The 18866-nt window shown below is 36.2% G+C and overlaps 1 protein-coding gene across 4 annotated transcripts in view; it reads right to left on the bottom strand.

The window, feature by feature from the left end:
• LOC133635971 (chondroitin sulfate proteoglycan 5-like) overlaps positions 1 to 17239 on the bottom strand; it is a 38323-nt gene extending 21084 nt beyond the window's left edge. Inside the window, exons 1-4 of one of the 4 annotated variants that reach the window (XM_062029505.1) lie at positions 16463 to 17239; positions 9987 to 10175; positions 6307 to 6385; positions 1978 to 2040 (exon numbers count right to left, since the gene is read on the bottom strand). In XM_062029505.1, coding sequence (XP_061885489.1) covers positions 1978 to 2040; positions 6307 to 6385; positions 9987 to 10175; positions 16463 to 17208 — 1077 coding nt within the window. In that variant the 5' untranslated portion in view covers positions 17209 to 17239. Of the gene's footprint in view, positions 1 to 1977; positions 2041 to 6222; positions 6386 to 9986; positions 10176 to 16462 lie in introns of all 4 variants that reach the window. The other 3 variants (XM_062029502.1, XM_062029506.1, XM_062029504.1) reach the window with 3 other exon arrangements.
• Positions 17240 to 18866: the final 1627 nt, after the last annotated feature.

Raw genomic sequence — 18866 nt, 5'->3', positions numbered from 1 at the left:
GAGAGCATGAGGAGGTTGAGGTGGGCGGGGTTTGGGGGATGGGGGGTAGCGGGGGGTGTATATTGTAGCGTCCCGGAAGAGTTAGTGCTGCAAGGGGTTCTGGGTATTTGTTCTGTTGTGTTTATGTTGTGTTACGGTGCGGATGTTCTCCCGAAATGTGTTTGTCATTCTTGTTTGGTGTGGGTTCACAGTGTGGCGCATATTTGTAACAGTGTTAAAGTTGTTTATACGTCCACCCTCAGTGTGACTTGTATGGCTGTTGACCAAGTATGCCTTGCATTCACTTGTGTGTGTGAAAAGCCGTAGATATTACGTGATTGGGCCGGCACGCAAAGGCAGTGCCTTTAAGGTTTATTGGCGCTCTGTACTTCTCCCTACGTCCGTGTACCACTCCGTACAGCGGCGTTTTATACATTTTACTTTTTGAAACCGATACCGATAATTTCCGTTATTACATTTTAAAGCATTTATCGGCCGATAATATCGGCAGTCCGATATTATCGGACATCTCTAGTCGGAACCATCAGTTGTGTTGTGACTGAGAAGGTGTGTCCAAACTTTTGGCCTGTAATGTATCCAGTGTTTCCCACACATTCATTTATTTGTGGCGGCTCGCCACGAAAGAATTACGTCTGCCACAAATTTTTAAAAAAAAAAAATATATATATATATATATATATATATATATATATATATATATATATATATATATATATATATATATATATATTTTTTTTTTTTGTCCTTCCAGCTTCTCAGGCAAATCATATAGTTGATGTAGATGCCCATATAAGCTGTTCAGATTTACTTTACAAAAGAGAAGTGTAGGATACTTCTCTTGTTGCCTTATTTGTATTTGACCACTACTGTTTTCTGTTTATTTGTTACTGACTGTGGCAGGACACCTCTGCCTTTGTTTCACTTTATGTTGCTGGTAAATAATATGGTTGTAGTAGTAGGCTAAAGTTAAATTATTTAGTATGCACTAATTAAAGGGGCAGAGCTTTAAGAGACATTTTAGCTTTTATATTTTATAAGATATATTTTTTGTAAGAACCACAATTAATACATATATTTCAGTGAATAACTTATTGTTCAAATCTGTATATAAATATGTACATAAAGTGTTGTAATTATATTGTAAAATGGATGAATGGATGGACGTTTAAAACAAAACCGTTATTATTAATTAGTAAGTATACATTTTTTGAGCCTTTTTAGAGAAAATCATATCATTGTAGTAAATTATGCAAATTACTCGGTCATGTTGACCACGCCCATAGCCACGCCCCCACCGCCACAGGTATCTTGGCAGTTTATGGGAAACACTGTTATCTACTTTTATGCCATAAGGTTCATGTTTTTCTTACCTGCCATTGTTCTCTGAGTAATTTCACTTTATCATGTCACGATCTCACATAACAGTTATTATACATGTCATGTGTTTTCTTTTGTTTCCTGCCTGGCACTCTTATTTTTGTTTCCACTTCCTGTTGTCCTCCATTTTCCACTATAGTCTTACAGAGCTTTTTTTTTTTTTTTTAATTACAAACGCACCTGCGTCATGGCCAATTTTATGCAAATTATATGATGATGTGATTGAGGCCCCCTGCAGCCCACCACTACAAATAGATATCAGTCCTGTGGGAAACACTGCACGTGTTAAGAACTTGGCAAAGCGATGCATGCGCTACATACAAGCCATGGCAGGGGCGTGTGTACAACACAACAGCTGGAAAGCTGCAGAAGGTAAAAAAAGGTAGACGGTGGACCAGGGACCTTGCTGAGCAATTGGTTGCAGGGAGCCTTGCAGCAGGTGATTAATCATTCCGCCTACACGCTCCAATGCCAAAGCAGGGTATTGTTGCGGAGGTCTGCAGTCAAATCAATGCTGTAGTTGAAGGGGTCTAAGCAAAGCCAGGGTGGGGGTGGAAGGTAATGTAACTTGCAACCAGGTGGATGCTCTGCTTTGCTTACCTGGAAGTGGTTATACGAGTTTCTGGGTTTAAATTCCCAGGTAAGGGTGGTGGACGATGGTCTCTGAGAGAATCAGTAAGTGCAAAAAGCAATAAAAGACACACGTATACAAAACCCAAAACCAGTGAAGTTGGCACATTGTGTAATTCGTGAATAAAAAACAGAATACAATGATTTGCAAATCCTTTTCAACTTATATTCAATTGGAATAGACTGCAAAGACAAGATATTTAATGTAATTTTTTTTTTGCAAATAATCATTAACTTAGAATTTAATGGCAGCAACACATTGCAGAAAAGTTGTCACAGGGGCATTTTTACCACTGTGTTGCATGGCCTTTCCTTTTAACAACACTCAGTAAACGTTTGGGAACTGAGGAGACACATTTTTGAAGCTTCTCAGGTGGAATTCTTTCCCATTCTTACTCGATGTACAGCTTAAGTTGTTCAACAGTCCGGGGTCTCCATTGTGGTATTTTATGCTTCATAATGCACCACACATTTTCAATGGGAGACAGGTCTGGACTACAGGCAGGCCAGTCTAGTACCCGCACTCTTTTACTATGAAGCCACGTTGATGTAACACGTGGCTTGGCATTGTCTTGCTGAAATAATCAGGGGCGTCCATGATAACGTTGCTTCGATGGCAACATATGTTGCTCTAAAACCTGTATGCACCTTTCAGCATTAATGGTACCTTCACAGATGTGTAAGTTACCCATGTCTTGGGCACTAATACACCGCCATACCATCACAGATACTGGCTTTTGAACTTTGCGCCGACGACAATCTGGATGGTTCTTTTCCTCTTTAGTCTGGAGGACACACGACATCCACAGTTTCCAAAAACAATTTGAAATGTGGACTCGTCAGATCACAGAACACATTTCCACTTCGCATCAGTCCATCTTAGATGAGCTCGGGCCCAGCGAAGCCGGCGGCGTTCCTGGGTGTTGTTGATAAATGGCTTTGGCTTTGCATAGTAGAGTTTTAACTTGCACTTACAGATGTAGCGACAAACTGTAGTTACTGACAGTGGTTTTCTGAAGTGTTCCTGAGCCCATGTGGTGATATCCTTTACACACCGATGTCGCTCTTTGATGCAGTACCGCCTGAGGGATCGAAGGTCCGCAATATCATCGCTTACATGCAGTGACTTCTCCAGATTCTCTGAACCTTTTGATGATATTACAGACCGTAGGTGGTGAAATCCCTAAATTCCTTGCAATAGCTGGTTGAGAAATGTTGTTCTTAAAGGCCTACTGAAAGCCACTACTACCGACCACGCAGTCTGATAGTTTATATATCAATGATGAAATCTTAACATTGCAACACATGCCAATACGGCCGGGTTAACTTATAAAGTGCAATTTTAAATGTCCCGCTAAACTTCCGGTTGGAAACGTCTATGTATGATGACGTCACGACGGCAACGGAAGTATTCGTACCCAATGTGTCACCATACAAACTGCTTTGTTTTCATCGAACAATTCCACAGTATTCTGGACATCTGTGTTGGTGAATCTTTTGCAATTTGTTTAATGAACAATGAAGACTGCAAATAAGAAAGCTGTAGGTGCGATCGGTGTATTAGCGGCTGGCTGCAGCAACACAATCAGGAGGTTGTGTTGTGTTTGAGCTGGATAGCAGACGCGCTACCATGAGTACAGCTTTGGCTTCCAAACATTTGATCGCTTGCCCGTACGTGCGTGTCGCTATGTGCATGTCACGTACGTAACTTTGGGGAAATATGTTTCTTGCCGACTCAGATGGCGGCCGGGGTGTCGTCGAAAGCTACAACGCCCGCCGCCGCCGCTGCTCCGTAGTTAGCTTCAATTGTTAAGCTTCGCCAAGCTGGAAATTATTAACCGTGTATTTACATGTCCATGGTTTAATAGTATTGTTGATCTTCTGTCTATCCTTCCAGTCAGGGTTTTTTAAAATTTTGTTTCTATCTGCATTTGAGCCCGATGCTATCACGTTAGCTCCGTAGCTAAAGTGCGTCAACGATGTATTGTCGTGGAGATAAAAGTCACTGTGAAGGTCCATTTTGCGTTCTCGACTCTCATTTTCAAGAGGATATAGTATCTGAGGTGGTTTAAAATACAAATCCGTGATCCACAATAGAAAAAGGAGAGTGTGTGGAATCCAATGAGACCTTGTACCTAAGTTACGGTCAGAGCGAAAAAAGATACACCCTGCACTGCCTCTCTAGTCCTTCACTCTAACGTTCCTCATCCACGAATCTTTCATCCTCGTTCAAATTAATGGGGTAATCGTCGCTTTCTCGGCCCAAATCTCTCTCGCTCCATTGTGAACAACGGAGAATTGTGAGGAATCCTACCTCCTGTGACGTCACGCTACTTCCGGTACAGGCAAGGCTTTTTTTTATCAGCGACCAAAAGTTGCGAACTTTATCGTCGTTGTTTTATACCAGGGGTCACCAACCTTTTTGAAACCAAGAGCTACTTCTTGGGTACTGATTAATGCGAAGGGCTACCAGTTTGATACACACTTCAATAAATTGCCAGAAATAGCCAATTTGCTCAATTTACCTTTAACTCTATGTTATTATTAATAATTAATGATATTTACACTTAATTGAAAGGTTTAAAAGAGAAGAAAACACACAAAAAATGACAATTAAATTTTGAAACATAGTTTATCTTCAATTTCGACTCTTTAAAATTCAAACGGAAAAAAAAGAGAAAAACTTTAAAAAATAATTTATGGAACATCATTAGTAATTTTTCCTGATTAAGATTAATTTTAGAATTTTGATGACATGTTTTAAATAGGTTAAAATCCAATCTACACTTTGTTAGAATAAATAATAAATAAATGATAAATGGGACAAATTGGACCAAGCTATATTTCTAACAAAGACAAATCATTATTTGTTCTAGATTTTCCAGAACAAAAATTTTAAAAGAAATTCAAAAGACCTTGAAATAGGATTTAGGATTTCTAGATTTGCCAGAATATTTTTTCTGAATTCTAATCATAATAAGTTTGAAGACATATTTCCCAAATATTCTTCGTCGAAAAAACAGAAGCTAAAATGAAGAATTAAATTAAAATGTATTTGTTATTCTTTACAATAAAAAAAATTAATTTACTTGAAAATTGATTTAAATTGTCAGGAAAGAAGAGGAAGGAATTCAAAAGGTAAAAAGGTACATGTGTATAAAAATCCTAAAATAATTTTTAAGGTTGTATTTTTTCTCTAAAATTGTCTTTCTGAAAGTTATGAGAAGCAAAGTAAAAAAAATAATGAATTTATTTAAACAAGTGAAGACCAAGTTTTTAAAATATTTTCTTGGATTTTCAAATTCTATTTGAGTTTTGTCTCTCTTAGAATTAAAAATGTCGGGCAAAGCGAGACCAGCTTGCTAGTAAATAAATACAATTTTAAAAAAAGAGGCAGCTCACTGGTAAGTGCTGCCATTTGAGCTATTTTTAGAACAGGCCGGCGGGCTACTCTTTTGGTCCTTACGGGCTACCTGGTGCCCGCGGGCACCGCGTTGGTGACCCCTGTTCTATACTAAATCCTTTCAGCAAAAATATGGCAATATCGCGAAATGATCAAGTATGACACATAGAATGGATCTGCTATCCCCGTTTAAATAAAAAAAAATCATTTCAGTAGGCCTTTAAACTGTTGGACATTTGTTGACAAAGTGGTGACCCTCGACCCATCCTTGTTTGTGAATTTCATGGAAGCTGCTTTTATACCCAATCATGGCACCCACCTGTTCCCAATTAGCTTGTTCACCTGTGGGATGTTCCAAGTAAGTGTTTGATGAGCATTCCTCAACTTTCTCAGTCTTTTTTGCCACTTGCGCCAGCTTTTTTGAAACGTGTTGCAGGCATCAAATTCCAAATGAGCTAATATTTGCAAAAAAATAACAAAAAGTTTTCCAGTTCGAACGTCAAACATCTTGTCTTTGCAGTCTATTCAATCGGATGTAAGTTGAAAAGGATTTGCAAATCATTGTATTCTGTTTTTGTTTACCATTTACACAACGTAACAACTACGCTGGTTCTGGGTTTTGTATTAATACGTACATATGTTTGCATACAAACAGTTGTCGGTGAGCTTTTTGCATGCATGACTATAAGCTTGGCAAGCGAGGACACAAAACATCATGAACCAGTAGGTGAAGAGACGGAGATAAGAAAGACATTGACAAATGGAAAGGAGAGAGTGTGGAGAGTGGTACACCAGGAGAAAGTGGGGCATACCTGACAGATAATGTTGTCATAGTACGCCAGGTTGTGAGGGTGAGCTTGGGGGGCGGGCGGAGGTGAGTCGCACAGTTTCCTTACGTTTGGCTGCGAGCCGTCGGCGGTGGTTGAAACGGAAAGGCCGTCCGTCTGTGGCTCGCTGCTCTGCGGGCGGTACTTACTGAAGGAGAGAGGAGATATTAACATAATAATAATTAGCACGTGTTGCCAAGCACTTACATTCTTACTCTTATGTCGCATTTTTCTACTTGACAGTGAACAGTAAGGACATAATTGGACATTTTCTGAGATCACAGGTGTCAAACTCAAGGCCCGGGGGCCAAATCTGGCCCGCCACATTATTTTATAAGGCCTGGAAATAATATGCCTTAAAAAAATGCTTACTAAATATATTTCTTCTTTCCCTTTTGACATTAAAAATCATGTACTGCATGCAATTGCATTTCTTTTTTTTCTTTTTTTCTCTTTAAGTATATATTTTTTGCATGCATTGTAAAAATAACAACCATAGATTTTACCGTGAAAATAAATGCGTAGTTCTATTTACAGTAATGCAGTGTAACAGCGACTGTAGATTTTACGGTAAACCAACTGGCAACTCAGTCGCCAGGATTTAATTATAAAAAACTGAATTGGTACCGTTTTCCCGTTTACAGTAATGCACTGTGAAAACGACCAAATATTTTACGGTTAAAAAAACTGGCAATTCAGAATTTGACCCTAAAAAGGACATTAGTGCCGTTCTTCCATTCACAGTAATGCGCTGTAAAACTGTCAATTTTACTCTAACAAATCTGGCCACTCAGTCGCCAAAATAAAAAAAAGTACTATGACTTTATTCTAGTAAATAACATTTTCTCTCCATAAGATTACAATATTATTCTCCTAATAATTTGACTTAATTATTGTTAAATTGTGACTATTTTTCTCATAAGATTACATTTTTTTCTTATTAATATCATAAGATTTGGACTTTTTTTCCCTTAAAATTACGTTTTTCTTTGACTGTGTTTATTCCAGCACAAGTTTCTGATAAGATTACAAAGTTTTTCTCCTGCTAGTATAACTTTTTTCTTGTAAAAGTACATCTTTTTATTTTGTAAGATTAACTTTTTCTGTCACTGCAGTATTATGCCTTTACTTTGGTAAATGTACAACTTTTTCCACTGTAAGATTCCAAAGTTTTCCTCTTATTATTATGACTTTATTCTTGTGAAATTCCGACTTTTTTTCCCCTATAAAATGTTGTTTTCCTCTTATTATTATGACTTTATTCTTGTGAAATTTCGACTTTTTTTCCCCTATAAAATGTTGTTTTTCTCTTAATATTATGACTTTATTCTCGTAAAATTACAACTTTTTCCCTGTAAGATTACTCTATTTTCTCCCAATATTATGGCGTCAATATTGTAAAATTATGACTTATATTGTCATATTTTTTTCTTCTTATTATGGCTTTATTCTCATAATTTTATGATTTTTTCCCCCCGTAAAAATTACCTTTTTTTTTAAAAAAAACACGTCTTTATTTAAGTACAATTTGGACTTTTTTCATTAGACCGCAAAGTTTTTCTCTTTATAGTATAACTTTTTTGCATGCATTGTAAAAACAACAACCATAGATTTTACCGTAGAAATAAAAGCCGTACCGTTTTTCTATTTACAGTAATGCAGTGTAACAGCGACTGTAGATTTTACGGTAAACCAACTGGCAACTCAGTCGCCAGTTTTTCTTGTAAAAGTACATCCATCCATCCATTTTCTACCGCTTATTCCCTTTTGGGGTCGCGGGGGGCGCTGGAGCCTATCTCAGCTACAATCGGGCGGAAGGCGGGGCACACCCTGGACAAGTCGCCACCTCATCGCAGGGCCAACACAGATAGACAGACAACATTCACACTCACATTCACACACTAGGGCCAATTTAGTGTTGCCAATCAACCTATCCCCAGGTGCATGTCTTTGGAAGTGGGAGGAAGCCGGAGTACCCGGAGGAAACCCACGCAGTCACGGGAAGAACATGCAAACTCCACACAGAAAGATCCCGAGCCCGGGATTGAACCCAAGACTACTCAGGACCTTCGTATTGTGAGGCAGATGCACTAACCCCTCTTCCACCGTGCTGCCCTGTAAAAGTACATCTTTATTATATTTTGTAAAATGAACTTTTTCTGTCACTGCAGTATTATGCCTTTATTTTGGTAAATTTACAACTTTTTTCACTGTAAGATTCCAAAGTTTTCCTCTTAATATTATGACTTTATTATTGTGAAATTCCGACTTTTTTCCCCCCGATAAAATGTTATTTTTCTCTTAATATTATGACTTTATTCTCGGAAAATTACAACTTTTTCCCTGTAAGATTACTATATTTTCTCCCAATATTATGGCTTCAATATTGTAAAATTATGACTAATATTGTCATAGTTTTTTCTTATTATTATGGCTTTATTCTCATAATATTATGATTTTTTTCCCTGTAAAATTACCTTTTTTCCCCTTTTTTTTAAAACACATCTTTATTTGAGTACAATTTGGACTTTTTTCATTAGACCGCAAAGTTTTTCTCTTTATAGTATAACTTTTTTGCATGCTTTGTAAAAACAACAACCATAGATTATACCGTAAAATAAAAGCGGTACCGTTTTTCTATTTACAGTAATGCAGTGTAACAGGAGCTGTAGATTTTACGGTACGAGACACAGCTGGCAGATGATTAGATTTCACAGGTGGTACGTGTTAATCTAATCATCTGTTGTCTTTAACAGTAAGCGGAGAGGATTGGGAGTGACGGCAACGTCACGGCATGCCGAAAAACATTTTTGAAAAATCTTGTTAAAAACATTAAAACTTTGTTAAACCTGCAGGCTTGGCTCTTGTGCCGTGTCTACAGTGGAGCTGCTAGGAAGCCACTTCCACAGACTTTATTCTAGTAAATAACATTTTCTCCCCCTTCAAATTATAAATACTGTACTTAAATGATTTCAAAACAAATTATCAATCAAATTGTAGACTGTAAAATTGACAATAGATTTTACGGTTAAATTCCGCTGACTGAGGTTTTTTTTTTTTTTTACCGTAAAATCAACTAAAAACAACTAGTTATAAGAGGACTTTAAAAATAATTTAAATAGAAGTTGTTGCTTAAAATTATTTATTTTGCACTATTAATTCAAAATATTGAATAATTATTTAAATATTATAATATAGTAATATTATAATAATATAAATATTATTTAATATTTAAAAAATTTAATATTTGATTTGTATTGTAAAAAATGTTTAAATAAATCAAACTTAAGTTTAAGTTTAATTGTTTTTAATATTCCTGCTTTGCTCTGTGCTGCTATTGCCACTATCGTCTTGTACACCGCATATGGTGTGGCTACTACTGGAACCTTGATTTAATTTTGATTCGACATTTCCCCACAGTTTTTCCCACTCCAATCCACTTAAAAATATTAAGCATTCAATTGTTTTAGAACACAAAAAATGTGAGCTTCGTTGACATTACTTAAACAATTTTTGATGGAATGAAATGAGGTAATTGGGCTGTCCAAACTTGAGATAATACAAAGGTGCATCAATACATTTAAATAAGCTGCAATAATTATTTGATTTCAGGAGTTTGATCAGGACTAACAGACCAATTAGAGCGCGGCTTTTTTTGTATTGTTATTATTTCATTTTCATAATGGTATTCTATTTTGAATGAGGGAGATAGATGTATTGAAAAGATCGTCAAGCGCAGTTTGACACACCTGCGCTTGCGAAGCCGCTTGTTCTCGTTCTTGAGGCGGTGCAGCCTCTTGGCAAAGAACACGATGATCATGAGGAGGAGGAGGAGCGCCACGGAGGCCACGCCCACCACCGCGCTCATCACCTGGAACTCTGTGATGGCCCAATCACAGCGCGTGCCCTTGTTCCAGATGTAGTCCTGCACGTTGCACCTGATTGCACAGAAGCACACTGGTCAGTTTTTGCATGAGAGGCTGCTAGTGATCGGAGGTCTTGTCTGCCAAAGCTGGGATTCTCCCTGCAGCCCAGCACTTAATGAGCTCAAGGGATCAGTGTGTGTTAGTGTGCATGTGTGTGTGCGCTTTTCATACCTACACTTGCACACATGATTAAGGGCGCTGTTACTCAGCAGAAACAATTAGATGACCAACACTAGTCCCTATCCAGACATTCTGTACGATATTCCTTCTTGTTATTTTTCTGCAGACTGTGTGCTCCCATGCCCAAGCCCTTTTATCTCCTGCCTCCCAAAACCATGATCCTTACGGTGACCCCGCTGTGATCTTCATGACACATTAAGCCGGCCTTCTGTCAGCGCCAGTGTGTTTTATTTTCAGCGTGCGTCCTGAGGTGTCCTCAATCTTTTCTTTTGTTTTGCTGAGTGAACATATTGGACACCCTCAAGCCCCTCCCCCTTGTCTGCAAAATAAAAATGAAAATTGGGAAAGAGTAAACTATAAGCCCCTCGCCCCCCCCGGTCTGGCACGCGCCAATACCCCGATTTGACCTAATGCCACATTGTAAAACAAGCCTGTAGATTTTACAATGTGGAAAACTGGCAACTCTGTCGCCGGAATTTTACTGTGAAAATAAAAGTGGTACACTTTTTTTTTTTTTTAAATGTACAATAATGCATTATAAAAACAATCATATATTTTACCGGGAAAATAAAAGCGGCACCGTTTTTCTATCTACAGTAATGCAGTGTAACAGCGACTGTAGATTTTATGGTAAACAAACTTACAACTCAGTCGCCAGAATTTAATTTAAAAAAAACTAAATTGGAACTGTAAATTAAAAAAAAAAAAGTAAAATACAATTAAAAATGTTTCTTATTAATATGTTTTATTCTCATAAGATTTTGACTTTTTTTCTGTAAAATTACGTTTTTCTTTGACTGTGTTTAAGTTTTTGATAAGATTACAAAGTTTTTCTCCTAATAGTAAAACTTTTTTCTTGTAAAAGTATATCTTTTTATTTTGTAAGATTAACTTTTTCTGTCACTGCAGCATTATGTTTTTATTTTGGTAAATTTACAACTTTTTCCCCTGTAAGATTCCAAAGTTTTCCTCTCAATATTATGACTTTATTCTTGTAAAATTCAGACTTTTTCCTCCCTATAAAATTTTGTTTTTCTCTTAATATTATGACTTTATTCTCGTAAAATTACAACTTTTTCCCTGTAAGATTACCATATTCTCTCAATATTATGGCTTCAATATTGTAAAATTATGACTAATATTCTCATATTTTTTTCTTATTATTATGGCTTTATTCTCATAATATTATGATTTTTTTCCACGTAAAATTACCTCGTCTTAATTTGAGTAAAATTTGGACTTTTTTCATTAGACTACAAAGTTTTTCTTTTTATAGTATAACTTTTTTCGCATGCATTGTAAAAACAACCATAGATTTTACGGTGAAAATAAAAGCGGTACCGTTTTTCTATCTACAATAATGCAGTGTAACAGCGACTGTAGATTTTATGGTAAACCAACTGGCAACTCAGTCAACAGAATTTAATTATAAAAGAACAAAATTGGAACTGTAAATATTAAAAAAAAGTACAATTAAATTAAATTGTTTTCTTATTAATGTTTTATTCTCATAAGATTTGGACTTTTTTCCCGTAAAATTAAGTTTTTCTTTGACTGTGTTTATTCCAGCACAAGTTTTTGATAAGATTACAAAGTTCTTGTAAAAGTACATATTTTTATTTTTTAAGATTAACTTTTTCTGTCACTGCAGTATTATTTTGGTAAATGTACGACTTTTCCCCTGTAAGATTCCAAAGTTTACCTCTTAATATTGTGACTATATTCTTTTGAAATTGCGACTTTTTTCCCCATGTAAAATTACGTTTTGCTCTTAATATTATGACTTTATTCTCGTAAAATTACAACTTTTTTTTCCCCTGTAAAATTAAGTTTTCTTCTTAATATTATGACTTTATTCTTGTGAAATTCTGACTTTTTTTCCCCTGTAAAATTAAGTTTTTCTCTATATATTATGACTTTATTCTCGTAAAATTCCAACTTTTTCCCCATAAGATTACTATGTTTTCTCCTAATACTATGGCTTCATTATTGTAAAATTATTAATAATATTATCATATTTTTTTCTTATTCTCATATTATGATTTTTTTCCTAGTGAAATTACCTGTTTCTTTAAAAACATGACTTTATTCGAGTATAATTTGGATTTTTTTCATTAGACTGCAAAGTTTTTCTTTTTATAGTATAACTTTTTTGCAGGCAATGTAAAAACAACAACCATAGATTTTTAGATTTTAGCGTAAAAATAAAAGCGGTACCGTTTTTCTATTTACAGTAATGCAGTGTAACAGCGACTGTAGATTTTACGGTAAACCAACTGGCAACTCAGTTTCCAGAGTTTAATTATAAAAAAAATAAATTGGTACTGTTTTCCCGTTTACAGTAATGCACTGTGAAAACGACCAAAGATTTTACAGTTTAAAAAACTGGCAGTTCAGAATTTGACCCTAAAAAGGACATTAGTGCCGTTCTTCCATTCACAGTAACGCGCTGCAAAAACAACTGTCAATTTTACTGTAACAAATCTGGTAACTCAGTCGCCAAAATAAAAAAAAGTACTATGACTTTATTCTAGTAAATAACATTTTCCCTCCATAAGATTACAATATAATTCTCCTAATACTTTGACTTAATTATTATAAAATTGTGACTATTTTTCTCATAAGATCACTTTTTTTCTCATTAATATGGTTTTATTCTCATAAGATTTTGACTTTTTTCCCGTAAAATTACGTTTTTCTTTGACTGTGTTTATTCCAGCACAAGTTTTTGATAAGATTACAAAGTTTTTCTCCTAATAGTATAACTTTTTTCATGTAAAAGTACATCTTTTTATTTTGTAAGATTAACTTTTTCTGTCACTGCAGTATTAATTTGGTAAATTTACGACTTTTTCCCCTGTAAGATTCCAAAGTTTTCCTCTTAATATTATGACTTTATTCTTTTGAAATTTCGACTTTTTTCACCCTGTAAAATTAAGTTTTGCTGTTAATATTATGACTTTATTCTCGTTAAAATTACAACATTTTTTTCCCCTGTAAAATTAAGTTTTCTTCTTAATATTATGACTTTATTGTTGTGAAATTCCGACTTTTTTTCCCCTGTAAAATTAAGTTTTTCTCTAAATATTATGACTTTATTTTCGTAAAATTACAACTTCTTCCCTATAAGATTACTATATTTTTTCTAATACTATGGCTTCATTATTGTAAAATTATGAGTAATATTCTCATATTTTTTTCTTACTCTCATAATATTATGATTTTTCTTCCAGTGAAATTACCTGTTTCTTTAAAAACATGACTTTATTCGAGTATAATTTGGACTTTTTTCATTAGACTACAAAGTTTTGCTTTTTATAGTATAACTTTTTTGCATGCATTGTTAAAACAACAACCATAGATTTTACCGTAAAAAGCAGCAGCGGTGGCCGCGCTCGGGAATCATTTTGGGGGATTTAACCCCCTATTCCAACCCTTGATGCTGAGCGCCTATAATCTATGGTAGGCAATGGGTGCCATTTTTATAGTCTTTGGTATGATGGTTTGAACTCACCTACCGATCTCAGGGCGGACACTCTAACCACAAGGCCACTGAGCAGTTGCTGGCACGCTCTACCAACCGAGCTATACCGTCCCTGACTTCTGTTTTGTCTGTTTAGCCGTTTTACACATTTTTCGGTGAAAATAACTCATTTCTCAACATACAGTATATATCTGTGACTGATAGTCCGGTGTTGCTAATATATGGAAAAATATTTTTTTCTTCTAAAATTGAGTGGGTGTGGCTTCTATAGTCCGGAGAATACGGTATTTAGTATGAAAATTGTAATAAAACAGGCTACACGTTACAAAAGCCCCACTTCATTGCTGACATGTGACATATACGTGCACTAAGAAAGTGCGGAGATGTTCTAAAAAAACAACTCTTTAAGTTAAAGTACCAATGATTTTCACACACACACTAGGTGTGGCAAAATTATTCTCTGCATTTGACCTATCACCCTTGATCACCCCCTGGGAGGTGAGGGGAGCAGTGGGCAGCAGCGGTGGCTGCGCCCGGGAATAATTTTTGGTGATTTAACCCCCAATTCCAACCCTTGATGCTGAGTGCCAAGCAGGGAGGTAACGGCTCCCATTTTTATAGTCTTTGGTATGACTCGGCCGGGGTTTGAACTCACAACCTACCAATAAATATGGATTCTCCAATTTAAAATTGGAATAAAAAGAATCGCCCTTTGGATGTTAATCAATTTTTTTTACTTAGCACTTGTCATAACAGAACATAACGAAAACATGATCCGGACCACGGATCATTAAGATTAAAGATTAATCTTTAATCTTAATGATCCGTGGTCCGGATCATGTTTTTAAATTAAGATTAAAGATTAATCTTTAATCTTAATGATCCGTGGTCCGGATCATGTTTTCGTTATGTTCTGTTAGTTTAACTCCATAGTTCCTGTTTTTTGTGCACTCTTGTTTGTTTTGGTTGCCATGGTTGCATATGGTTTTCACCTGCTGCTGGTGTTCGGACGCTCACCTGGCTCTAATCAAGAGATCATTTAAACTGCCTTTGCCAGTCAGTCGGCCTGGCGTCTTTGCTCGTTTCAGGTCTAATTCTATAGTTGTGCTAGTTATTGGTTTCATGCCACAGGTTCATGTTGTTCTATGCCATAGTTCATGTTAGTTGTTTGTTTCTTGCTATGCTATAGTTCAGGGGTCACCAACCAGGTAGCCCGTAAGGACCAGATGAGTAGCCCGCCGGCCTGTTCTAAAAATAGCTCAAATAGCAGCACTTACAAGTGAGCTGCCTCTATTTTTTAAATTGTATTTATTTACTAGCAAGCTGGTCTCGCTTTGCCCAACATTTTTAATTCTAAGAGAGACAAAACTCAAATAGAATTTGAAAATCCAAGAAAATATTTTAAAGACTTGGTCTTCACTTGTTTAAATAAATTCTTTTTTTTTTTTACTTTGCTTCTTATAACTTTCAGAAAGACAATTTTAGAGAAAAAATACAACCTTAAAAATTATTTTAGGATTTTTAAACACATATACCTTTTTACCTTTTAAATTCCTTCCTCTTATTTCCTGACAATTTAAATCAATGTTCAAGTAAATTAATTTTTTTTATTGTAAAGAATAATAAATAAATTTTAATTTAATTCTTCATTTTAGCTTCTGTTTTTTCGACGAAGAATATTTGTGAAATATTTCTTTAAACTTATTATGATTAAAATTCCAAAAAATTATTCTGGCAAATCTAGAAAATCTGTAGAATCAAATTTAAATCTTATTTCAAGGTCTTTTGAATTTCTTTTAAAATTTTTGTTCTGGAAAATCTAGAAGAAATAATGATTTGTCTTTGTTAGAAATATAGCTTGGTCCAATTTGCTATATATTCTAACAAAGTGTAGATTGGATTTTAACCTGTTTAAAACATGTCATCAAATTTCTAAAATTATTCTTAATCAGGAAAAATTACTAATGATGTTCCATAAATTCTTTTTTTAAGTTTTTCTCTTCTTTTTTTCGGTTGAATTTTGAATTTTAAAGAGTCGAAATTGAAGATAAACTATGTTTCAAAATTTAATTTTAATTTTCGTGTTTTCTTCTCTTTTAAACCGTTCAATTAAGTGTAAATATCATTAATTATTAATAATAACATAGAGTTAAAGGTAAATTGAGCAAATTGGCTATTTCTGGCAATTTAAGTGTGTATCAAACTGGTAGCCCTTCGCATTAATCAGTACCCAAGAAGTAGCTCTTGCTTTCAAAAAGGTTGGTGACCCCTGCTATAGTTTATGCTAGTTGTTTGCTTCACGCTATTGTCACGCAACCCTCTACGTAAGTCTTGTTTATTTCATGCCACAGTTAGAGAGTTTTTGCCTGTTAATTTGTAGTTAGATTAATAAATATGTTCCTACCTGCAAGAACAAACCTCGCGGTAAACTGCGAAAACCCCGTTATGACAGCACTCTTAATTATTTTAATTTACAGTCCCTATTATGTTTTATGTCTTATCAAAGAACAATGCTAAGGTTGGATATAAATTAAAGTAGTCAGTGTACCGCTTGGAAATGATGGCCAAATACATGATTGACTTGCGTCTGTTATTAGAAACAAGTGTGTAAACATGGAGAGTGTGTTTGTATTACCTGCAGAAGGCTCCCACTCCCGCCACCACAGTACACACTCCTTCATTGAAGCAGAAATTGGGTTGGGCGTCACACTGAGAGACACACATCCCAGGCCCGGAGCGCACAAAGCCCAGCCTGCACCCGTCTCCCCCCAGGGCGCCACCCAGGCTTAAGTCTCCACCGTTGTCTGGTCCCGGCTGGGACGTCGCGGGCGAAGCGGGCTTATTGTCCACGCCGGGCTTCGCGTTGACGGGACGAGCAGGAGAACCGGCCAAGAGCGGGTTCTCATCCTCCATGTAGACCGGCGGGGAAGGGGTGGGCTCAGGCTCCGGGGTGGGGTCCGACGCGGAGAGATCGTCGTCCGGCGACAGGTAGTCGTAAAAGTCCGACAGCGTCCAAGCTGTGGGGGCGCCTGCTTTTTGCTTCTGGGGTTTGGGAAGCTTGGCCCCGGGAGACTCCACGTCGGAAGGTACGACTTCCGGTGCCGGACTGTGGAACTCCACGGTGATGATGTCGTCAGACAAGGGGTTCCCGGGCTGATCCGGTCCTGCTCCACCGCCAGTGAGCTCTTCCCCGACAGGAGGGTCTTCTTCTACCAGAGCTAGACGGGCGTGTTTGTGGGAGTGGGAGTGTTTGGACAAAGTGGGGACTTCTGCTTCTATCAGGTGCTCCCTTTCTGCTGAGTCATCACTTAGCACCATCCTGGTATTCAAGGCCTCCTGGTGCAAGGATGATTGGTTACGATGGTGATGACGCCGAGGCATTGAATGCCTCCCTGTCAATCAAACCCAAAAGTAATTAGACTCATCAATTCATTGATCTATTTATTACCTCCTCATAGGGTTGTCCCGATACCAATATTGTCAAAATGTATTTCGATACTTTTCGATACCTTTCGGTACTTTTCTAAATAAAGGGGACCACAAAAAAAAGGCATTATTGGCTTTATTTTAACAAAAAATCTTAGGGTACTTTAAACATATGTTTATTATTGCAATGGAAGAACAATTTAGTCCTTAAATAATAGTGAACATACCAGACAACTTGTCTTTTATAGTAAGTAAACAAAGACTCGTAATTAGTCTGCTGACGTATGCAGTAACATATTGTGTCACTTATCATTCTATTATTTCGTCAAAATTATGAAGGACAAGCTGTAAAAATTTATTATTAATCCACTTGTTCATTTACTGTTAATATCTGTTTATTTTCTCTTTCAACGTGTTCTATCTACACTTCTGTTAAAATATAATAATCACTTATTCTTCTGTTGTTTGATACTTTACATTAGTTTCGGATGATACCACAAATTTAGGTATCGATTCGATACCAAGTAGTTACAGGATCATACAATGGTCATATTCAAAGTCGTCATGTGTCCAGGGACGTATTTCCTGAGTTTATAAACATAATATGATTTTTTTTTTTTTAAAGTAATCATAGTAGTATCGATTAGATATGCTCTTGTACTTGGTATCATTACAGTGGATGTCAGGTGTAGATGCACCCATGGCATTTGTTTACATTCAGACGCGCTAGCTTTTGTTAGCGGTGATGCCGGTGAGCTATTGTATCCTCCTACGGTGTGTAGTGAAGCATGTTTAGCTATTCTGTGTAGCTGTGTCTGCTTGTAAGTACTCCGGGATTGTGCGCTGCCGAACATGCTCCTCTGCTCGTAAAACCAGCAATGTCACAATGCGCCGTCATGCCCGGGAACCGGTACTTTTCAAACAGAGTATAGTACAGTTTTTGATACATTAGTACCGCGATACTATACTAGTTCCGGTATACCGTCGGCCCTACCTCTTCATAACCAGTGTCCTCTACAGTGGACATTTGTGTTTTTGCATAATTGGGCTGTTTTTCCTCCAAATTTACCCCAAAACTAACGTCCACTGCATGGAACGCTGATTCTTAGGAGGATGTACTGCATGTGTAAGTGTGGAATGATGCAACATGGATACATGACCTGCTAGCAACCAGCGTCCGCTACAGTGGACATTTGTGTTTTCCCAATTTCCCAAATCACAACCAATTTTCTCTCAATTGTATGAATTTATTCTCATAAAAGTACGACTTTTTCCTCCATAAGATTGTTTTCTCCTAAAATTATGACTTTTTTTCTCTCAAGATTACAAACTTTTTCTTTTAATATGACTTTATTCTCGTATAAAAATATACAACTTTTTTTCCCCATAAAATAGTTTTTCTCTTGATACTTTGACTTTTTTCTAGTGAAATTACACTGGATGTCTAAAAAAATGTTTTAAAGTATAGACTTTATTCTAGTAAATAACATTTTCTCCCCGTAAGATTACACAATCATTCTCCTAATAATTTGATTTAATTATTGTAAAATGTTGACTATTTTTCTCATAAGATCACATTTTTTTCTTATTGATATGGTTTAATTCTCATAAGA

The sequence above is a fragment of the Entelurus aequoreus genome, linkage group LG20 (assembly GCF_033978785.1).
Source record: "Entelurus aequoreus isolate RoL-2023_Sb linkage group LG20, RoL_Eaeq_v1.1, whole genome shotgun sequence".
NCBI lineage: Eukaryota > Metazoa > Chordata > Actinopteri > Syngnathiformes > Syngnathidae > Entelurus > Entelurus aequoreus.
Note: the sequence above shows the minus strand (reverse complement) of the source record. Positions and strands in the feature narration are given on the sequence as shown.